General features: G+C 42.7%; 1 protein-coding gene across 1 annotated transcript in view; it reads left to right on the forward strand.

Moving 5' to 3' along the window:
* Positions 1 to 13,393: 13,393 nt before the first annotated feature.
* SMG1 (SMG1 nonsense mediated mRNA decay associated PI3K related kinase) overlaps positions 13,394 to 24,266 on the forward strand; it is a 61,117-nt gene continuing 50,244 nt past the window's right edge. The window contains exons 1-2 of the mRNA XM_050317852.1: positions 13,394 to 13,534; positions 22,418 to 22,581. Coding sequence (XP_050173809.1) covers positions 13,446 to 13,534; positions 22,418 to 22,581 — 253 coding nt within the window. The 5' untranslated portion in view covers positions 13,394 to 13,445. The remainder of the gene's footprint in view (positions 13,535 to 22,417; positions 22,582 to 24,266) is intronic.

Genomic DNA, 24,266 nt, shown 5'->3' on the forward strand with positions numbered 1-24,266 from the left:
CAGAGTTTTGCCCTGCAAGCCCACCCTCAATAGAGTCAGGCAGCTGGCATTGTTATGCCACCAGTCCCACATGTATCCACACTGAGTCTCCGATGTGGGTCATGGGCTGGGAGGACGTCCCACAGCAAGAGCTAGAACTGGGTAAGAAAATGCATAGCAGGGGTGCTGAATCAATGGAGTTCAATAGGAGTAGTGTCCCCAGGCTGGCCAGTGCTGAGGGCCTCCAGCATGTGGAGCAGAACTCGGGGTGTGCTTGCTGCTGGTCTGGTCTTCTTGGGGGAGAAGGAGAAATTCTCCTCTGTCAAAAGTTATCATCTGAACCCCCTAGCACCTGGTTCAGCCTTGGGGTGATTGCACTGCTGTAATGAATTTGTTTCAGGTGGGGACTCTGATTGCATCTGTAAAAAATATGTATTTTTTTTTACTTTCAACTGTCATCACTTTGAAAATCACTTCCATATTTGACAGGCAGCGTATTGACTTGCTTCTGCTCATTTGCTCTCCAACTCAGTTTTTCATTTCACATTTCTCAATGTCTCACCAGAAGCCATTCAAGTCTGTGCTCTTTCTGTGACAGGGCACATCCTCACACTTGACAATTTTGAATATATTTTGGACAAGAGATGTCTGCTGCAAGGCTTACAGCTTGGCTTTTTATAAAGACCCCAGCAATTTGCACAATCTGGATCCAGCTGCTGTTTCAAAAAAGTGCAGCCCAGAATGTATCGTGGAGTTCAAGCTCAGTGTTGTTGTTTTGCTGCAGCACTATGGTTTTGTTTTAGTTTAGAGCAAAAAATATACTTGATGTGTACTGAAGGAACTGCTGGAGATGTCATACAGAAGAGCGAGGTACTTGTGTTAGAGGTATGGGGACAAAGTCCCTGTTAGGAGACCCTATAGGGGAGAGCCTGACTTCCAGGAGTTGGATGTTCCTTTGAACAAAAATCCTGTGCAATTCCTTCACCCTGCTAAGTGAAAAGCTTTGTGCTCTCCCTTACCACAGTCCTTAATTGTAAGTGAAAATCTTTCCACACATGGCTGAGATCTGTCTGTGACCTGCAATAGCAATTGTATTCCCATTTCCTCTCTTATTTGATAGCGTAATAATATCCTGAGTAGCACTTAATGCTACTGTTACACTTGCCACATCTGGTACAGAATGAATATTGATCCCTTACAAAGCTGGAGGTTGGGATATTCATGAATACTTCCTTTATGCTGAGTTTGTCATTGATTTGTTTAGTGTTCCCCTTTCACACCCTCAGTTTCAATTAAACAAAAAAACAACGCTGTAAAGCAAAGGAAGAGAAAAGGCAATTTCTGTGGGCTCACATTAGTGTTCCCCACTTGTCCTGCTTACCTGTAGCTCACCTGAAGTCAACTGAGGCACTATGCCACTATGTTAGGCAGGGCCATATTCATCTTTATGTATTGAATCCTCTCACTTCAAGGAGAGTATTTGACCTCTGAAGAGCCTGAACGACCCCCAGAGCCTGGATGGTACAGGTGCACCCCGTGTGTTTGCCGTGAGGAATCGCTGAGCTGTATTTCAGGCTCTTGCTCCCTGCTCCAGAGCTGGCTGCACTGCAGCAGCAGCAAAGGACGCCCCGTGCTGCTGAGCTGCAAGGCTGAACCAAAGCAGACACAGAGTCATTCTTGCCACAAGACAAAAGGTATTACTCACACAACGCGAGCAAGATCTATGCCAGGGCTTATGAAGACTGTCAGCTTTGCTCACATGGATAAAAGGCTTGAAGGAAATCCCCCCCTGTTTTTTTGATGTGTTGCCTCTTCTGGGACTGGCTCTCACACTGAACGCGTCCTGAGCCCTCCTCAAGTGCTGTGTATTTAATTGGCTTCCCAGGCAGGCACCCTGCACACCGTGGTCTGTCTTGTTGGCAGCCTCAGAGATATTTTGCCATTGTTCTGTTTCGCTTGGCACACAAGTGTCTGCACACAGTGTCCAGAGCAGCCAGGTCCAAGTCACTGATGAGAGGACTCATAGGCTTCTTCTGGTTTCCAGGGAATACTCCAAACCTCAAGGAAGGGACGAGTCAGCAGGGAGGGAGGGAGGAGGAACATGGCTAGAGCTATTCAATGGTCCTGGGAGATTTGCATCTGTTAGCTAATAACTAGAGTAGGATAACAATGGAATTAGTTTTAGATCACCTAAACAATCAAAGAGCAGTTACTTCCTTTAATTATAAGCAAGATGAGGGAAACTATAGGATGTAATTTCAATAATACTTCTACCAACTCAGCTATGATTTTAGTTTAATACAGAAGTGACAGAACTTCCTGCACTGAGATATTCTGCCTGGAAATACTCTGCTTTATCTTCACCATTGACTCAATAAACCATGGTATGGATTTTGCTTAATACTCAGCACTCAACTGAAAAATAAACCAGGGCCCTACACTTTGTTTTTAAATTATAATCCCAAGTCTGTATGGCAGTATCTGTTATCAATGCCAAAGTTCACTGGGAGAACCTGGCACTAAATTGAATGATGATCTGCCTGTCTGGGTGTTACTTACTAATAATATTTTTTAGATCCCTGAAGTATTGCAGTTCCTTTTCAGAGTACAGAGCCACCACAGGCTCTCCCTGAAGAGGCTGAGGGCTCAGGAAGGAAGATATGAGGGGAGCCTTCCAGTACTCCTGGGCTGGTGGAACTTATCAAAATCTAGATAAATAGAAAGAGAAATGAGAGCAAAAGTAACAGCTGGATTATTTGACTGCAGGCAAGCTGGTGAGTGGCACAGCTGGAGAACAGTTTTGGCTTGCTGCCTTCTGCTTTTTTGCCTTTGTAGTTGCAGATTTTTTTTTCCCCTAGTATTTTTAGCATTATTCCAGTTTGGTAGCATTTAACCTTGTTGCTGTAATAACCGCTGCAAAAATCGTCATGAGGGAATTTATTCTGTTTTTGTGAGTATGTTTGCACTGCATGAAATAAAGAAGGCCTGAGGCAAGCTATTGAAGAACAAGGGAATGACAAAATATTGACTCAACAATTCAGTGAGCATCATCTGCCCAGTGTGCTGAACAAGGCAGGAGTCCTACAAGAAAAATCTCCCTTTATCATGTTATCAAGGAATATCTCAAAAGGCAAAGAGAGAGGAGGACTGGAGACAGCTGCACGGCCTAGAGTAAGCCTGATAATTTTTGAATATTTGACTTCACAGCATATGAATATATAAACCTCATATAGGTAGGCAAAGGAACTGATATACCCAGACATATATCAGTGATAGTGTAATTCCTGGTGTTAGTGGTTTAATTTATTCTTGTCTTGGTGCTTGTTGCTTTTATTTAGAGCAGCCCCTTCTGACGTCCTGAGTCACTTCAGAGAGGAGGACATGAGGATCCAGCTTTAGCTCCTCCAGGCAGCTCTCTCAGTCCCATGCCTGGGTTGTTGTCAAGGAGACATATCTCCGGCATACATCTTCTCTGTGGTTTCTCTTCTTAGTATGCTTTCCCATTGCTATGGAGACTATCACAAACTCATTTAGCAACTCCCAGTGCCCCACGAGGAATGTGTATTTCATAACTCACTGCTCAGAACAAGGGGTGTTGTTAAATTTTTGGCTGCTCACCTGCGTGTCCAGCCTGGTTATGCCAGGGACTGTCTGTGCTGAGCCCTTCTGAACTGACACAGCACAGCCCTAAGGGCAGGGCTACAGAAAGGTGTCTTCAATGGTCACAGTTTGGAAGCTTTGGAGGCAAATCTTACATGTGGGAGGTAGCCCACTGCTTGCCCTGGCTACTTGGCACAGCTCTCCAAGTCCAAAAACCTCTTATTCTTCAGGTCTTCAGCTGGCATCCTGCTTAGTTGTCATGCCACTGCTGTCTCTGATAGGAGACCATTTCAGATCAGGGAGTAAGTGTTTGTGTGCTGTAGGTGAATGGAAGCTCTGGAGACCCTAAGGATTTCCCAAGAATTTATTTTGAGAAGACAAGGAAAGACTATTAAAAGAGAAGTCTCCAAACAGCAAGAAGAACTGAACTTGCTGGTTTAAGAGCAGAAGCAGCCCATGAACTGGAGGATCAGGGCAGAGAACACAGGTATAGTGGTATTTCATGGATACTACATGACAGCTCCACACGCTGCCAGTATCCTGATGCTGCAGATGAAGACTGCATCCCCCTCAGGGCAGCACTAGAGTTTGTGTCAGTCAAGTGGTGGCACTTTGACTCCCAGAGAGCTGTGGGGGCAGCTGCACTGGAGACAGCAGGATCCCACTGGTAGAAGTGGCACCAACAACCTGGAGAAACCTGACTGAGTGCTGGCACTGTGCACTCACACCACTGTGGCCAGCACAGAAGTGGAGGCTTTACTGAGAAAACCAAGACATAAAAGAACTTATCATTTGGGGTATTACAGCAGCTGGAACAAGGAAAGCAGTCACTGCTGGGCTGGAGGGCCAGCAGCAGTGGGTCTGAGCACACCAGTGTCTTCCTTCTGACACAGGAGGGGGAAGAATCCTTCCAAACCGGCCCAACAGGGACTCAGTACCGTGGGAAAACTCTTTTCAAAGTGGATGCAAGTGGGCAGGCAAAAATAAACAGGGCAGCCTTTAAAATAATAAAGTTCCATGTTCAAGGTAGGAATTATAGCTCTGTGGGTCATGCTGAGATGGCAGGTGAGGCTGCAGTTCCCAGCTCTCTGCCCTGTTCCCCCACTCCAGTGCACAATCTGACATAATCCTCAGTTCCAGTTTGCATTAATATGTCGGTCTATGCCCTGCAGTAACTCAGGAGCAGCTACACTGTCATTTGGCTACTGGGGTTAGAAGGCCATAGCAGGACTCTGAGATGGAGAAAGTAACTCCGTGACCTTTGCTGGGTAAGTCAGAGCTCACTCATATCCAGAGATCTGGAAGTAGCCAGATAGTCTGCAAATCTCTACCTTAGTGCTACGCAGAGCCATAAATATTCAGCAGGTACTAGGAGCAGCTGAACCCAGCTAAATGTATCTACATATATAAATAAAATGAAGTAATTAATCAATTCTGTAATTTTACAAAAATGTACATCAAATTTACATATTTTACTGAGGCTCATGATTTGTAATGAGGTGGGGTTTGGGGAACAACCCAAAGGAATCACACATACCCTGTCACTTATGCAAATCACTCTCTATTCACTGATTTATAAAATCAGTTAGTTACACACTAAACTGCTTTAAAATGCTAATGTGCATCTCCTTGGTGTGTACTGGGCTATTTCTGGCTCAGCACAGTGCAGAGCTGGGCTGGTTTAGGAGGTGTACCCCAGAATTACCCTCTGCATTAGGGAGCCAACACGCTGTAGCCGATGTACTGGCAGGCAGTGGAGACGGAAAAGAGGAGGGAAATGCATTAGAAATCTACTCTGAGCAGTTGATTTCAGTATGTCTCAGCAGTGACGGGCTGCTTTTTAATTGGCTTCAGTGCCATTTTTAATCTTGTGAAATTTAGAAGTTAAAGGATATATTTCATTCAAACCTAGATTTTTTTTCCCACCCAAATCCCAGATTTAAACATTATGTTATGTTGATCCAGCTAGTGTCCATAGGAATCTATGTGTGTATGCACCACACATGGGATTGCATTTCTGAGGGTTAGCTATGCCTGAACAGCAATTACCTGTGCAGCTCTGGCTCATACTGCTACATTTCTCAGTGTCACTTTTTTGTCTCATCATGGGTTTCTTCAGGGTGTTTAAAGGCTTGGCTTGTTCTTCGGCTGTGTGTTGGTGAAAGTGTACAGCCAGGATTTATGGATTTTTGAACATGCCATTATGGGTTTGGTGCACTGGGTCTGCGTGCTTGGAGCTAAATTCCATTTATCTGGAGAGTAGGTGTTTAAATAATGGGCACATCAGACATGGAATAAATGCAGGGCAGCTTCTAGTGTCAGTGTTTTACAAAAACATCTGAATGAATGAGCTGAGAGAGCAAAACATCCACTGTTTTTATATTCAGCGAACAGAAATAACAAGAAAAAGCACCATGATGAAGCACTATCTTGTGCATTACTGATTATTTCAAGGCTAATTTTACTTGTTCTGAATGATCACTGTATCTGTTAAGACTGAGGAACAACGAGTTCAAGGAACTTGAATTAAGTAATTGCAAACCATAGGTTGAAAACAACCTAATTAATATCTCGAATAAGAATTTAAAGGAACTTATGTGAAAGTAAGCAGTAAATTTATGTCATTTGTTGTTTTTCCAGCTGAATGAAAGGCTGGTCATGGCTGCCAAAAGGCTCGTGTGCATTGGCTGCACGAGCTGTGGGTATAGATGGTGGTGGTGCTACAGGGAACTGTGTGAGAGTGTAGTGTAAATGTGGTCTACAAAAACAACGAGAAAGAGAAGGAGATAGATGTGCTTTGTTTAAGGGTTTGTTCTGCTTCAGATGATGGTGCTCCCAATGACTTCAGGTTCTTGAACTCTTCTATAGCAGAATTATTACACTTAATGTTATGCTGTGCTCCAAATTCCAGCCAGATCAAGGTCTTACTGTGCTAAACATAAGGAGAGATCTAATTTCTGCCTGGAAAGATTTACAACATACAGTGCTTTATAGAATAACATGTTTTTACAGGAGAAATCACAAGTACTGGGGAGTAAGGAGTATCATTTCTGTGTAAATGACCAAACAAAAAAAGAAAAAGGTAAAAGAACATATCAACAGGGCACAATGAGATCTGCTGTCATTCTTTCATTTATTTCTGATTAAATCCTTGGAGCTTCCTCTGTAAACGTGCCAAAACTGAATGAAGAAAACTTTATGAAGGCTGCAAAAGCAAAACTTGCAAACTGGAGAAAAAGTCAGAACTCAGGTTGACCAGGAATAATGTATGCTTTTTATGTACAAAGCCACATGCTATTTTTTTGTCCTGGCCTGGAGATGAGTCAAAGCTGTGTATGGAAGGAAACTGTGGCTTGTAAAGCTGTTGTTAGAGAAGCTACAAATTGTAGTGATTTACATGGGGCACTATAGGAACATGATTTGTGGTTACAATGCACGTATGTTATTTGGGAAATCAGATTCTCTTTTACATAATGCTAGACAGTTCTCCCACACCAAGCTTTTCACAGGCTCAAATGAATACTGAGTCTTTGCACTGAATTCATGTGGCAGTAAAAGGCAATTTACACTCCTTTGATTCAGCTGGAACTGTGTCATTGTTCAGACACGGACACAGCCTTTCTCACAAAAATAACATGCAATAACAGCTATGCAGGTGAGATTTCAACCAAGTAGTGCCTGGGGCCTCAATTTTCCCTGTGGAGGCTTTGAACCTTTCTGGGTTTGCTCTGGACAATGCCAGTGACTGTAGCCACAGAGATGCCTGTCCCCAACAGTGCCAAGCAGAAGAGCCCTGGTTGTGCTGGGGCAGAGAAATTGCTGCTGCTGCCCAAGGTTACCCCAGCTGTATCCACATGCTACAAGTCTATCCAAAGCGATTTGTTTTCTGCTCATGAGTGTTTTCCCACCCTGTTAGCATGTTACCATGCAAATATCCAGAGATGAGAAAGATTTTGTCTTTTTAGCTGGTTTCCTATGGAGGCAGAGATTATGTGGTCCCTTGGCCAGCTGATGAGCCATGGGTCCTCTAGGAATTACTTTTTGTCCAATTGCCAGCTTTGTGGTCCAGCGCCTCTCGACTTGTGAGCTTCCACAGAAGTGCCCTTCAGAAGGGCTGTGAGAAAACGTGAATGGGACTTGAGAAATGAGTGCAGAACTGACAGGTGATCTGGTTGTACATCACATATAAAATTAGTCCCATGGAAGACTGTCTGGGTCAGAGCAGTGAACTCTGAGGGATAAGGACCTGCTGCATAAATCTCTCTCACTCTGGACTCATGGTCCCTCTCTTCCATGCTCTGATACTATGCTTTTTTCTCATAAAGGCTGGTTATTGAGCTGTCACATGAAGTATGACTCAAGTGACATCTTTACTGATCTCATCAAAGTCTTTTCCAGAGGCTTCAAGGAAAGATGGAGAGATAAGGACTTAGTAATGCTGAGATCTGGAACACATAAAAAAATCAGGTAGGAAAATAAGCCTAGAAAAAGCAATTAAAATTAGAGAAGATTAAAGGATAAATACCTTGGGGGAGTTTACTGTGTGTTTCACTTCTATTTGTACTGCACCTCTTAGACCAATTTTTCTTTTCTTTTTCATAGCACTCCACTATCAGCAATAAGCACCAAACTGGGCTAAATTAACAAGTTGGATTCATTACACCATTCAAACAAATTTCCCTGGGCTTATTATGCCTTAAAGGCTTGGTACTTTCCTGGCAGCCTCTTTCAAATTACCTTTTCAATAAACATGACATAAACGTGGGTCTGTAGAGCATGAAAATTTACGGGCGAGAGAAGATATTTTAACAGGTGGAAATTCTCAGATTCACCAGAAAGGTGAAGCATCAAGTGCACTATTAATTTTTCAAAAGGACTTCACAGTATAATAATCCTGTGCTGTTGGCATCCACGGTGAAAGACAAGTGCTTCTTGCTCCAACTGTGCCTTTCTCTGCAGTGCAGTGCAGCGCACGCCAGCTCCACTCCTGCCTGTGCAGCGTTTCATAATGTGCAAGTGCTCGTAAGCCCTGATTCAGCCTTTCACTCCTGCAGAATGCAGTGTTTGTCACTGGGCTTCTGCCCAGGCTCTCCAGAAATAAGGCAAGCAGCACAGCTCTCCCCACAGCTGTGGGTCCGCACAGCCAGCTCTTGTAGCAACGTGAACTGATCTGCAGCCACGCTGTGCAGTTTGCAGGTGACATCTCGGGCAGGACCTTGGGCATGGCCCTGTGGCACTGAGCAGAGGAGAGGGAGCTGCTGCTTGGAGCGCAGATTTTAGCTGGTGTCAGTAAAAGCACTCTTGGTTCTCAGCCAGTGCTGTCTACACATCAGACATTCAGCTGTTCCACGAAGTTTGATTTTCAGAGATGCTGAAACATTTTTGTAACCAAGTTGCTATGATGGTGTCAATTTAACTACGCAACACACTGCATGCAGGTTATGACTTTCCACTAAGGCATCCCGTGTGGATCCCAACACTGGGGAAAGGATTGCTGCAGTTTCTGCTCTCCTGAAACCAGCATGGAAACTACTGCTTTGGGCTATCTCTTATTTTTCACCCTGGATGAAATTTAACAGATGCAACATATGTGATTGTATTGACCAAAAAAAAAAAAAAATTACTTTTCTATAATTTTTCCTTTGACTTTCAAGATCTAAATGTTTAAAGGTCTGCAACTGCTTTAGATTATGTATTTGTCAGGTCAAAGTAACTGCAACAACTACTTGTTTTGAAACCAGTCACTTAAATGGAAGTGTTCAGCTTGTGTATTATGTTTGACTGTTGCTGGTAACACATAAATCATGTCTAGGACATTTAAGGAAGCATACAGTTAATAAACAGAAAATGAAGAAACAGCTTATACACACAAACAAGGACTAATATAGCTAACGATGTAATAAATCTATGACAGGATGATGTCTGTGACAGGAACTCAAATATTTACTCACATATTGGACATAATGCTACTTACCTAGGACATGTAAAATGCCTTGAAGATGCATTAGACATAAATTCAGTAGAGCAAAGATGCAAGTCCTAAGAAAGGTAATGTTTTATATTTGTTGCAATGTTGTAGAGGAATACTGTTCAGTAAAAGATATCCTCTAAAAGACCTTGAGGAAACGGAGCAGATGGTTGCATATGCTATCCCACTTAAATTTAAAGTGGCTTTATAAATACTCAGAAAAAAAAGAAAATTAATTTTTTTCTGTAGTCTTTTAAGTAAAGAAAAGGAGGCAAAAGATGATTTTTATTAGTATTCAAATCGGTGTTCCAAAACACAAGATTAACTTTTTCACACTAAAACGATTTTCAACACAAAACTGTAGGATAGTTCAATATGCCTTGCTATCAGGACTAATTGTCCATTGAATTTCTGTATTAATACACCCCATGAGATAAGGAAAAATTCCAGTTTGGGATGAGACAAGGTAGGCCTCAGTAGGGACCGCACCATTTGTTGGTGATGGACAGAATCCCTGCTGGGCAGTGCAACCCCCATAGCTCCTTGTACCTGCAGACATTTTTAATGAAGAGAACAGCGGGAGTCCTGGGGGACCTCCTGTGCACGCACTGGCGGCTGTGCCTGCGCCGCAAGCACAACGTGTTCTGGACACCCTGGGCTCCTGATGCCTGCACAGATTGGCCATGCATCACATGTGCTTTGAGTCTGCTGTGTCCAGAAAATAGTCTGTGGGGCCTTTCAACTGAAAATCTGCTCAGTTATTGATAAAAGCGGGATTCTGCCATCAAAACAGTAGAATTGGCAGGTATAGGGAATACTATTCTAGGAATCCTCTATAATTCTTACGAGGCATCCACCTGAAATATATAGACTACAGGATCTTGGCAACTGGTTCTTCTCTGCTCTAGTTAAATACTGTTTTGCTCCTTGGCTTCTGTCCTATTTCCAGAAGAGGAAATAGCATGTCTTTTCCTCTCATGGTTGGTGATTGTTTTTCTCTCAATCTGTAGCTTTGTTATGGATCAGAGGGAGCCAAGGGCCACGAGTGACTTGCAATCCTCAGCACATGCTGGTTTCTCTAGACATACTGCTTAGTAAGGAAATAAACTAGTGAGGGGTAAAAGATGCAATATGTTGCTTACTGCCTTATTTCAGCACATTAAATATATACAATCTGCACTTGATTCCAACTAAAAATAACACTCAGATTAATACATCTTTCTTTGATATATTAAATAAAGAAACCATTACCATGAATTATAAAGTGGGAAAAGTGTGGTTCACCAGTGTCTGTCAAAATAGAATTCTGTGCTAGGATGGACGCAGACAGGTTGATGGAGTGGACTGAGCGTACACTCAGGAGTGAGACAGGGCACAAATCTCTGCGAGTGTCATTGACTCTTTCTGAAATTTAAGGCAGGTCTTTTAAGTCCATATATCTCTATTTTGAGAGGGTCCAGATTTAAACAGTTTATTTTTTAACAAGACTCAAGAGTGTACAGCTCCAACTGATGTCTGTGCTGTCCACTCAGTATCCAAAACTGAAGTCCCAACTTTGAGGATTGAAAATTAGAAGGCAGTTCCAAAATTCCTGGCCTCAGATTCCTTGGGCTTCTTAATTCCTAGCGTGATATCTGAATGCCCTTATCCATCTTTGGCTGATTGAAATCTGCCACTGAGAAAATTCTATAGGAATAATTATTACTCTATCTCACAAATCTTGATGAGCTTTTAAAAACTATTATCTATAATACCATTAAAATTTCACAATATAATCATCCTTGCAGAAACAAATCTAGTGTATCTTTTATTTTGGCAGCTATATAAGATTTTACAGATTTAAGGCAGTGCACAACAGCCATTTAGAAAGCTGAACATCACTGCTCCATTTTACAAATGGAGACAACTGCACTCAGAAGAGAGATCTGCATTAGACCACACAGACTGCAGCAAATTCACCACTAGAATACAGGATTTCTAATACAAAATTTACTCTACTGAACATTAAATCAGTGGCTCTTAAACCCTTGCTATAAGCAGGCAGTTGTTGTTCATAGTAGCCACCTTGCTTTCTTGCCTCCCCTTGCCAAATTAATTTGAAATGTAGTTAAAAATACATTGCTAGTATTACCTTGTCCCTCAAGTGATTCACATTGTTACCTCTGGGATATTACTCAGTTATGAAACAAAAAGAATCACCTGCTGCATCACTAGGGCAGAGGATCTGCTTGTCTTAGTTGGAAAGGGTCAGCAAATTTGCAATGGGTGTTGTTGTTCTACTTACAAAAAAAAAAGAAATAAATTGTGACATATTATGTAATTCTGGATGGCCATCTCAATTATAAAGGGCAGAAAGAAATGATCTGTCATAGCTTACGGAATTGAATGGTTTTGCAAAACTAATTCACTCAAGATACACAAACATAACGTCAGTTGAAACGCAGTCTGATGGGCATGGGGTCACTGTGCCAAAATGTCACTATGTCGTGATGAAGCCTTGTGGTATTTGGTTTTTTTTTGTCCCAAAACTGATTTTGAAATCTCCACATTTTGCACGCATTGCTTATGGACGGTAAGCCAACAAGACCGTGTCAGCAGGATGATGGCAGAGTCCAAGGGAGGCGGCAGTATGCCATCTGTCTTAGTGAAGTCTCCAACAGAACCGCGGTGTATTAAGCACAGGAGAATTTCAAAAGTCTCCTCAGGTCTTGCAGTGGTCTCAAACCTCAGATACTGTAATTGAAAAAAAAGAGTTTGATCTACCCAGGTCTCTTTGCTGAATATCTGACTCAACTATTATAATTTTTCATAACTAAGGCAATATTCTGCAGTCAGGAACTGGATTTATAAAATCAGCTAATGTCAGCTTCCAGGGCTTGCAGGAAAGAGGTCTGTGAGGAAGAAGAAACCTTAAGGGCTCGCTTAGTGTTTAATGTGGGACCAGTGCTCAACATCAGACCTCTCCCTGACAGTCACACGTGGGCGATGCGGTGTCCTAATGGGGAGAAACGTGGGGATGAATGTGTCCCCATTCAGAGGGACACAGCTCACTGCAAGCTCCACTAAGGCTTGGGGCAGCATAAAGGGGGGATGTGTCCACACCCTCTCCACAGTGGGAGAGGGCAGCAGGCAAAGGTCCTCCCTCCAGCCCCGCTCAGGGCCTGGGAGCCCCAGCTCCTCTCAGGGCTCGAGGACCCTGGGGACCTTGGCCCCTTAGTGCCCGGGGCTTGAAGATGTGCCAACGGAGGCTTACGTTGGACATCAGGAGGAATTTCTTCACAGAAAGGGTGATTAGACACTGGAATGGGCTGCCCAGGGAGGTGGTGGAGTCACTCTCCCTGAAGGTGTTAAAAGGAAAAACTGGACGGGGCACTCAGCGCCACGGTCTGCTTGATTCTGTGATTCTGTGACATGGTGGTGTTCGGTCCCAGGTTGGACTCGATGGCCTCAGGGGTCTTTTCCAACCTCATTTACTCCGTGCTTGCGTGCCCCCCTCACGCTGCCCTCGCACGCAGCTGCCGGAGGGCTGGCAGCGTCCCCTCTCCGTGCGCGGGGCGGTGCCTGGGCCGGGGACCCCCCGGGCGGGGATCCCGCGGCGGGCCCGGCGGAGGCGGAGGCGGAGCCGCGGCCCCTCGGCCCGTGCCCGCCCTCCCGGCGTGCCCCGCGGAGGGGCGGCTCATGTCCGCCATCCCGGCGTGCCGCGCGCCCGGACAGCAGCCGGAGCAGCCGCGGCGGCCGCGTCCCCTCCCTGCGCTGTGAGACAGCAGCACCGCCCGCCCAGCGCCGCCGAGCAGCCGCCGCCCGCGCCTCTCTGCCCGCGTCCGCCCCGCTCCCCGCCGCTCCTCCCGCCCCTGCCCCGCGCCGCTGCCCGGCCGGCCATGCCGTCTCGGGCAAGGTAATGAGCCGCAGAGCCCCGGGGTCTCGGCTGAGCGGCACCGGCAGCAGGCAGCACTACCACCCGCGGGGCTGGAATGACTGGCAACCCAGGTGGGCAGGGCCGGGGGCGCGGGGGGTCGGGGCTGGCGGAGCAGGGCGGGCGGCTCGGCCAGGCCCCGGCGCCGGGCCTGGGGAGCAGGGCGGCGGCGGAGCCACTTCCTGGCGGCCGGGCCTAGCGCGGGCGGGCGGGACGGGGCAGGGACCGGGCTGTCAGCGCCCGGCGCGGGGGCAGCGCGCCCGCCTCCCCCCGGGGCCGCCCGGCTCCCGCGGCCTGCGGCGTGCCCGTGCCCGCTGTGTGCCTGCGGGCAGCGCTGCCCCCCCTGCGCCCGCGGGGCGAGGCCGGGGGCTGCGGTGCGGGCAGCGGGGGTGGGCTCGGGGCCGCTCCTCGCAGCCTGGTTTTTTTTTTTCAGCTGGCGGACAACCAGGGGAGAGCTGAAGCTGCGGGAGTACTCGTAATATTTCGAGGGTTAACAACGTAGTACGGGGCTATTCTATTTATTTATAGATTTATTTATTTTTGTCTGGAGAGAATAGTCGATCTGTATAAGCTCCAGCCTAGTTACAAGGTGTTTTATAAGGCTTTAGGTGTATTTTTACCTGTCACTTTTTAGTAAGTAAAATTCGAAGTCCGTTGACTTCTTTAGGTGTGTATAGAGAGTATATTTCAGATCTTGTTTCCTTCCAATGTGTCTGATGCCAGTGTATTTGCTCTACTTGCTATTTGAAGAGTCAGAGTTGTCATGTAGAAATTGTAAGTAAATTTGGTGTTTCTTAATTTATTTTTTGAGGTGTTTAATGAGGGTCTTTTAGTGTTTTTGGAAGTTTAACACAACATGGGATCTTCCTTATAAACTTTCCAGCAGAGAACAGAGTGACACGTGCTTGGCAGGGTATTGACAGATGATAGTCCCAGTCTCATGCAGTTTGGGCTGGGAAAATTGAGTGGATGGGAAGGTAGATCTTAAGAAACACAGATGTAACTTCAGCATTTACTATGAAAGAGGCTTTCCTTTTGCTTGAAGAGTGCTAGAGGCTGTTCGGTTCTTAATTGTGTGTGGGGCATGGTTATTTAAATTCTAATTTCTTCTGTAATTGAACTACTTGGTCAAGTAACTTACTATTTTTTCCTTACTTAAAAACTTCTGAACCTCGTTAAAGGTTTTTTAAAGTCTGTAAACTTTTTGGGGGAGAATTAAGAAGTCTAGTCTCTTCACTTACTCCTTGACTACTACCTTGCTTCAGGTATGTGGGCTGCAGTCTGGAATTCTGGGCCCTAACTCGTGACCTTCCCACCTGGAAGAAGTTGGATGTGACTTTGCAGTGGGTGGCTTCTATAAATGCATTCTGGTTGGATATATCAATTTGTCATGAATCTGAGAGTGTAGCTGCAGAAAGGCTTTTTCTGGTAATAAGGATGGTTTAAGAAGTTAGACTGTTACCTCTGTGTCTGGCTCCGGTCTGTTCCGTGTGCTGTGATCTGGTCCCTCCTTAGCTCTCAAGTGCAGCTGCTGTAAACAGAGCTGCTGAAATAATTATCCACAAAGCCACAGCAGAAACAAAACTCTGAAAGCACTGGAGAAAGTGTGGTGGCCTAAGGGAGGCTCACAGCATGGACAGGGCCTCATTCTGTTTCCATCACACTGTGTGACCAAGAGCTCCTGCTAAGAAATAGCTGACACCTTCACACTGGTCCTGTCACTTTTCAGAATTTACCTTCATCCTTTCCTTTAAATATTACCATTTTTTTTTTATTCTGGTGAAGGAGCCCAGGAATCAAAAATGTTCACACAGTCCCAAACACTGTGTGTTTTCCTCTGTGTTTTATGCTCCTGTGTTTTTACATCTCAAAAAGATGGCTTTGCTGATGGGGAACTTCTTGTGATTCTACACTACAGACTTAAAGGAAAATGCAGAGATTAAATCAGGTTTTGTTGATTTGGTGTTAACAAATTTTTAAAAGTTATTCATACGCACGGTTGAAAGGAGATCTGTTACCTAAAACTGACAATGTGTGTTTCTTTGATGATTTGGAATATGCTCTTGGACAATTCCCACAACACAAATATACAAATATTCTTCCTTCCGCTTTCTCTTCTGGTTACTTGTAGTTTCATTTACTTCAGGTGATGTTGCTGGTAAATACTTTCTTGCAGGGCGTGGAAGAGGGGAGGGACATGACCAAAGTAATGAAAGTTGTGAAAATTGTAATTGTTTCAAGTTCCTAAAAGCAGAAGAAGGAACTGCTGATGCATGGGTGTAGGATCAGATGGATTGTGTTTTCAAATGCACATTTCTGTGTGTGTAAAAATTACTAGATTGATTTTCATTACTAGGTTCAGATTCTTCTCAGTTTTTAGTGATGCTAATCACCATTGGGGCTTGGGGTGAAAATGGTGTGAAACTGGAAGTTTTTGAGCCTAGATCCTTTTTAAAGGGACAGTGGTTTTTAATTAAAATTTGATTTTTTTAAAAAATTTGTGCCTCTGTGTCAGGTGCACGTGGATTGGTTTTCTGTGTGTGTATTGATAGAACTGTGTATTACAGAGGAAGAAGCTGTCCTGAGATATAAGGGCATATTAGTTTGTGTGTTGCTGTGTACCAGGCTCTAAATTAACAGCCACACAAAAACTTTGTAGATAAATGTTGGATGTATGTGGCAGGGAACAGTGAAGCTTTTTTTGAGAAGGCTTGATAAGATTTTGTTCCCCTTTCTCCTAATCTTTGCAGCTGTCTAGACCTTTACTTTCTTTTCTTTGTTTAGTAGGTCTTACTGCATTTTGCTTGTTGCAACTTCTGGGGCAAAAAATAAAATCATGTCAGGGTGCAGGCCTTGTGTGTGAGCAGAGTTAATTTGATAGAGTACTAGAGGCTAATTATGTACTGAAACAAGCATTACTGCTCTTTGATAGGAAACACAGGAGTGTGAGTGCAGGGTAGCAGGTTAGCAGATTAGCAAGTGCACCACGACATGCTTAGGTGAAAGTGAGAAAAGGAATATAAGATTTTAATGAACAGGACTTCTCTGTCTCTCCCATCATAAATGCAGTTAGCAAGGGAGTAAGCGGAAAAGTGTAAGATCTGTCACATCTGAGCAGAGTTCCAGAAGTGTCCTGTTAGGTTCACTACTGAATTTTATTCTTGAAAATGCGGTGTGTCCTCATGCAATACAAGTCAGTGGTATGAGTTACTAATTTCTGTTAGCGTGGTGCTTGCCACACCAAGTTACTGCCTGGGCCCAGTGGGTCTAGACACGAGACAAGACAGTAAAATATGGGTCTCCTTCCAGGTAGCTTATAGCCTAAGCAGGAGAGCATATTGGCTGGAGTGTTGAGACTGAGGACAAGTACCCTGTCTTTAATTAAAGACAGATTGGGAGGCATTGGCAGAGAGTAAAGAAACTCATCGAGCAAATGGCCCAGGAAAGGGATGTTTAGAGCAGTTGCTTTCAGTTTCTTGCTGGCTGTGAAGGGCAGAGGCATGTCTTTTACAAAAAGCAAGCGCTCACTGTGGATATTGTCTGATCATAATGCTGGATCCATGGAGTGAATAACGAGCAGGTGACAGTAGTGGGTGCTGTGTATGAGGGAAGTGGAGACAGAGACTCTCTCTCTTCTGTGTTTGCATGTACAGGAAGGTACATGGGGGAAATGTTTGTCAGAAATAGACTGAAACCTTGGTTTGCACAGGTGAGAGACCTGAAAGTTGGCAACACAGAGGTGTTTGAGGATGTTGTTGGAACTACCTGAGAATGGGTGTGTAGAGTCATGTAGGGTGAAAGTTGATGAGACTTCTGTCCCTGCAGGGGTAATTGAGAGAGAGGAGAGAGCAAAGACTGAGATACAGGTATGTACACAGTGAGGGAGAGAGAGAAAGACAGTGATGTTGAAGGCAGCTTAGAAAACGAGATGCCAGTGGAAACATTGGGAAGAGAGTCAGTGGACTGCCCATGAGAGATGCTGAGCAGGAATGGGTTCATTCGTAACCATAATTCTCTATCTCCTTTCACATCTGAGTGAATATGCTGATAAGGTTGGGAAGGTGTGAGATCAAAGACCTTTTTTTGTTTTTCGGGAAAATGGAGGAGCTGAAATTTGTAATGTGGAAACCTTTGTTTTTAATGTGAAAACAGAGGAGAGTGAGATGTGAGAAAGATGAAAGAAGATGCAAGTGTGTCGGTGGAAAGCAGAATAAACTTGGAGTGCAGATAGTTTTCCATACAAGAATAGCCATACTAGATCAGACCAATGATTTAGCTAGCATAATATCCTGTACCCAAAAATGGCTATCAGAAGATATCGATGGGTAAAGAAGAGGATGTGCATATGATGCCTTTCCTTGATGTTTCCTTCATGTCCATCACAGGACAGAATGAAACTGGTGAGCTACTGTGTAAGAATGGAGTGATGCAGAATCAAGAGGTGATTTGAAACGCTGCTGTGATTGCAGGTAGATGTCCAGCACTGGAGATTGCAGAATTGCAGTAGGAAGATAGTTAACTAATTGTTATTTCATTAGTAGAAAACAAGGCCACTCTCGACACAGGAGTGGAAACAAAAGTAGGCTTTGGAGTGGGCTCAGCCAGGTTTAGGCTTGGCAAAGTAGACCAAGTCATGAGAAAAGACCATGGCAAAAGGAGGCTGTCATGGGCTCTGCCTTCCAGTGGAAGAACAAGTGGAAACTTGGTGGAAAGCTGTTAATTTGAGTGGATAAAGTGACTCTTAAATTTTAAATATTTTATTGATAATTTAAATAATGAAGAATTTATCTCTGTTATAGCAAATAAAATTGGCAAATAGAGCAAATAATAAACAATTAAAATTGACTGACTTGAACAATAATAGAGCTCACACAGTAGAGCTGTCTCAGAATAAAGCCTTCATGTAGGTCCTGTACTTGGAAATAAAATCAAATAGAATAATTAAGTGATTTTTGTCTCAAAATAATATCCATATGGTAGGGTTGTTCTGAAAAAGCTACAGATAATGAACAGTATACACCAGACTGTATATAAGCTTCTTGGACAAACATTCTTAAGGCTTCCATATAACTAAAGAAACACAATGTATTTTTGATTGACCTATATTTTTAATTTTTTTTTGTCTAGATAAAGATTTTTTTTTTAAACCAGTTGTTTTCATCCATGTTCGCTTCAGTCAAATAAGTTGGCAAGTCAAATCATGCTGATACCTTTGATGGAATGAGATCTAGACAGATTTTTGAAAAGCCTGTGTTTCCTTTTCTATGCCAATGGAAAAAAATTAAGCAGTCTTTTTGGAGAGTGGGGAACACACACTAGTGGCCATTTCTGCTTATTTGGATGGGTGAATTATTTTCTTTTTCTGATGGATAAAGGCAGGTTTAAAATTACCCTACAGAAAACTGAATGCAGTCTCTTTTGTATAAGTGATATTGATAAAACAGCGTATGCAGCCAGTTGGTGTTGGTGGTGATGGGGTAATCTTCCACCCAGAACCAGGCACAGATGAAAACTGTCATGTGAGCTCTTGAAGCGCTTTGCTTACTCTCCAGCAGTGAGCTTTTCAGGTGGAAATAAAACAGCACATGAAGTACCAAATAAGCTTTGGAAGCTGCAGTATAAAGTAGCCATAGTCGTGTTCATCTGTGCAATTTCTCATTCTGACTTTGTGTAATATCACATATATATTTTTACTTTTCTTTGTCTGTTGCTAACATTGCATTGTGATTCTGTTAGTACATAATGCTTGTTAGACCTGTGACAATGTCAATATACGTAACATAAATTTGTTATATAGACTTTTTTGGAAAGATGATGCTGAGCTTTAGATCTGTCGCATAACCTGCCATCTACATGGCACAATACAGTTAAAGTGGAAATACTGCCATGTGAGCAGGAGCAGTGCCCTCCTGAAATACAGGCATGAGCTGAGGTAGCCAGGAGTGCAGTTCTTCCCATCCCCTGGTGGAATGGCTGCGGTGCACCCTGAAGGGCTGGAGGGAGGCAGAAGAAGTGATTGTTTGTAAGACTTTGTCTCAAGGACTTGTCCATAGAGTGCCTGCCTTTGAGTTCTAAGTGGTTGTCTTTCAAAATCATAACTACATTCCTGACGTGGAAAAGAGTGTCTTTCAGAAATGGATTTGGAAATTCAGTGTCTCTTCCTGTGCACGCAGTGAGGATGCACAGCAGTGCCCTGTGCCACCCAGGTGAAGGAGCACAGGTACAGGTAACAGGAACTGGGGCTGCAGCCCCAGGTCTTGATAAGCCCACGGCACAAGTTCCCAGAGTGCTGGTGCAGGACCCTACAGTACAGATCTTGGATGTGCTTCCCACCTGAGAAATGGTGTGTATCACTGGGCAGCTGGAAATGCACAGGCCCATCAGATGGTGGGCTCTGCTTCTGGTGTGAATCTCATTGCAAGATCCGTCCTGTTCAAAATCTTCCTTCCAAGCAATAAGGACCAAAGCAGACCTCGTTCTCTGGAAATGGCATCTTTGTAGAAAGTATCTTTTTTTTTTTTTTAATGCCTAGTAAAGGAAGGATAGAAACTGCTGGCTATCTAAGCTACACATTTATTGTAGTGGGAACAATGTTTTCAGTGGGAACGATTGTCTCCTAAACTGATACATGGGAGAACAAGTTCATGTTTTTTAATAAAATTGGACTCACCTTTAAATTAGTGATAAAGTGTGAAGCAGGTTAGCTTGCAAATAGCTCTTCTCAAAGCCAGAATGAAGTGAGTGTGTGGGTTTCTCCAGGGAAACAATAGGCTTACGTATTTTACCACAATGGATTATTATACAAAGCGTTCAGAGGCCGTGCTGTGGGAAGTGGGGTTAGCTGAGAACATGGGTAGTCCTCCAGTTGATTGGGAAGTGCAGAGCAGTGTTAAAAATTGTATGTTTAATCATCTTGCCTTCAGACATAGGAATTTCAGGCTTAATGGTTGACAATTGGAGATGATTCAGTTTTACAGCGCATTGCCTTAAAAAAGCGATGCGCTTTGGGAAGGTAAACTTAAGAACCCATCAGTACTTAAATTTATCAACTGAAAATTTGTCAGCCCGTTTCATTGAAGGGCTGAAGTACTTGCCTAAAGTGAGCTGGGAGTTTCTGAGGTTTCAGGAAAGGGAGAAAATCTGGGGTCTCTGTAACTGTCTGGAAAATTTGCACATGGTGAAGACACCTTTAAAGTTGTGATGGTTTTGATCAGTTCATACCAGTGAAGGTGCAGTGCTGAACTTCGTTGTTTGACGCTGAGGTGAATGTTGAAGGCCCAATTGTGTAAGGATTTTTACAATCCTAGTTGACTGTCATGAACAAAGACTTATAGTAAGGCTTTGCCTCTTGAGTAGCATAGTCTATTTTATAAATAGTCCAAGCAAGTGCTCAGCAAAGCAGTAGATGTGATGGCACAGTGAATACTGAATGAGGAAAAGAGTCTTACTGTCTATATCTAAAAATGAATTTGCTTATAGTGCAAAAGGGAATAATATCTGCCAATCAAACCTAGTGTCAACTTGCACTGTGAGAATAGGGCAAAAGCACAATTTTCTTCTTGTTCCAAATTGATAATAAAATGTCTTAGCATTCTCAAGAGAATAAAATGTGTGTCTATGTCTTTAATTCCGATTGGTTTTGAAAATATCAGCCCTCATGGTCTGGCTCTTCCAGTTGTACTGAGGCTGAGCCATATTTGACAGTAGCAAGCCTTCAGGGCAGCTTAAGTAACAACAGCTTTTCAAAAGGTTTACCTGTGTTTTTCCCTTTTGGCTTTGAGATGTATTTGACTGCTTTTCCCTGAATTTATTTACCAGTTCTAATCACAGTTTTCTCTTGAAGAGTCAAAATGAAAGACTTTTTCTCAAGAACATGTGGTGTTCGTCCTTACACAAACTGTAGTTCATTTACAGAAATGACCTGCCCCGCCTTTTTAAAAAATAATCAAATGAACCATCCAAAGCTTAAAGTCAAAATACTAGATCTTCAGAGTTTGGTTAGGGAAAACTTGCTGTAAATAATTTGTTCAACTCAAATATACTCAAGTTGAAGAAAATTCTGCTGATTTTTCTTTTGGATGGGTTTTATTTGTTTTAATGTCAACCCCCCAGCATTGCTTGTAAGAATGCATTTAAAGTAGTTGGTTGAGTTTAGATTCTGCAATCTCATGCACACAAGTTTATTTCATTAAAGTTCCTGTATTTTTGAAAATTAAACCACTTAGTATATCCAGTCAGAAGAGTTGGTTTCATAACTTTAATCTTTTTCCTTCAAAGTTTATTCTGGGCTATAAATCAGTTTTCTGATATGAGAGTAGTTTAAACTTAAAGCATATTTTAACTCACCTTTTATCTGCAAACATTTACTCTAAAGGATAACAGCTCTTAATTTACCTTTCAGGTTTTTTTCTCCAGTAAAGCCTGTCTCCTTGTTTTGCGAGTTTTTATTTTGTAAAAACCCAATCTGTGATTTCTGTGTTCATTATCAGTTACATGCTAGTAACTCTTCCATTTAATAAGAGGGTTTATGTTGCTCAATAAGGCCCTTAGCATATTATGTAAATGCTCATGTGTGAATTAGTGCTGACTTTCACAGATGGTAGGCACTGTGTCATCTAGTTGTGGTACATACCTGTACCTAGTTGTGTTTTATTTGTCACCTCTGGGAAGTAATTTTTCCTTATATAGGCATCCAGCTGAAGAGATTTGAGAATGTCCTGAGAAAAGGCACTGGCACACTAGAATGCATTTCCTTTGCATGTTGTTGTGATAATTAGTCAATTCTCATCCCAATGTGAATTTAAGGTCACATTTTAAGAAGCAGGTTAGATGTACAACTTTTTTTACGCAGGAAAATACATTTGGGATTGTCATTTAAATATGTTATATTTGTAAGTGAATGTGAATCCCACTCCTGTTATATCCCTACATAAAAAAAAATATTTTTCTCTTTGTAGAACTGACAGTGCATCAGCTGACCAGGACAATTTAAAATACTCTTCATCCAGAGATCGGGGCAGTTCTGCCTCCTATGGATTACAACCCTCAAATTCAGCTGTGGTGTCTCGGCAAAGACACGATGATATCAGAGTCCACACTGACATACAGAATGAAGAAAAAGGTATACAGTTGCTGTTTCATGTATGAATTGAGGGGATATTCAGGGAAAGGCAGCAAACTGGAAATGGTGGAGAATTTTTCTGGTTTGGTTTGTTTTTTATCTTTTCCCTCCAAAAAAGGCAGTGAAGTGATTTGACTCATTGTCACAGTATCACTGTTTTGAGAGATTTGTCAGGGATGAAAGAAATGTTGTGGTTGATATGAATGCTGACAAAAATATGCAGTTGCATTAGGAGAGGAGTGCAAGAGAAGACTTGATGTGTTAAGAAATTAAGCACTTTCTTCTGAAGAATAGAATTCTGAATATATTTGGTCTACAGGCTGATTTCTTCCTGAATACTCTCTAGTGCTTCTGGTATTGGATTAAACAGACTACTAATCTGATATATTGTCTATTGCAGCCTTACTGCACCAAACTAGAATCTTTGTTTGGTAATCAGATCTATATTTTATCATTAATAGTAATTTCTACTCCCATGTACCTCAGTCTGACTTCATATAAATCACATGATGTGTGATTCATACATTTTTACTGCGTGTTTTTTATTATTTTTAGGATGGAAATACTATCTCTAAAAAATAACTAAACATTCAGAATCATATATGAAAAAGAAATCTGTATTCTGATTTTTTTCTTTTTAATTGCCAAATACAAGTATCAAATAGGATTTCTTATTTGCAGAATCACTTCTTAGACTATATAAATCTTCAGGCAGGCCAGACTCATAAAAATCTTACAGAATTAGTAGTGTGGGAGTTTTTGTTCAGGAACCTAAAAAGAAGTAGGTCCTCCTACTTCTGTGCCCTGTAACTGTCTGTAAATAATTGCTGTATCTTAGGGGAAGTTACAGCTGGGTGCAAATTTATTTTTTTGTGAGTAGTAGGTACTGTTAGTAGGTGGCAGAAGCATGAAGCGTGTTTATCTGCATAGCTTGAGAACCTTAAGATTGGTTTAACTGGGGAAACTGCTTAGTGAGTATTTGCCAGTGTGTCAGCTAATGTGGAATGTTATACTGTGTTTAACACAGGCTGACATAGTAGGTTATTCTCATAAATCAAAGTGTGCTAGCATTTAAAGAATGTACTGGCAGTGTAGTGAACTAGTGAGTTTTGAATAAATTCAGAAAGGTAGTTTGTGAAGTTGCTGGGAAAGTGCCATTTGAAAAGAAAAACGCACCTACCTCTCCCTGCAGTGCTGTGTCTTGCAGGGCATGTCTCTGCTAGCTCAGCACTTTGGGCTGTTTTATTCAGGTGTGACTTGGAAAGAGATGATTAGGATATTCTGTACTATAAAACCAAATTCCAGGTATGTCTAGTTCATTTTTATTTTTGGAGAAATTTGTGAGCTTACAGATGCAGAGTAGTTCCTTTATTAATAAGATTTTTCAATTCGTGTGTTGGAGTCTGCTGACACAGAAATCTCTTTTGAGATTTTCTGTCCTGGATTTCATACGCCCCACCCCTACCCACCTGACCCCAGCTTCTGGTGTTGATAACAAAAGCTAATTCCAAATTGATAGTTTCTGGGAGTTTTCAGGTCTGAAAACCTCTAATGATGGGAGGTTGTGCAGCCTCACTTAGGAGCCTGTTTAGTGCTTTACCACTCAATCTTTTTCTGGTGTTCAGATTTCCCTTTCTGCAGCTTATGACTGTTGACTTCTGTCCTTTTGCTCTGCATCTGTAAGA

The sequence above is a fragment of the Myiozetetes cayanensis genome, unplaced genomic scaffold (assembly GCF_022539395.1).
Source record: "Myiozetetes cayanensis isolate MyiCay16 unplaced genomic scaffold, myiCay2020 scf20-37, whole genome shotgun sequence".
Lineage (NCBI taxonomy): Eukaryota > Metazoa > Chordata > Aves > Passeriformes > Tyrannidae > Myiozetetes > Myiozetetes cayanensis.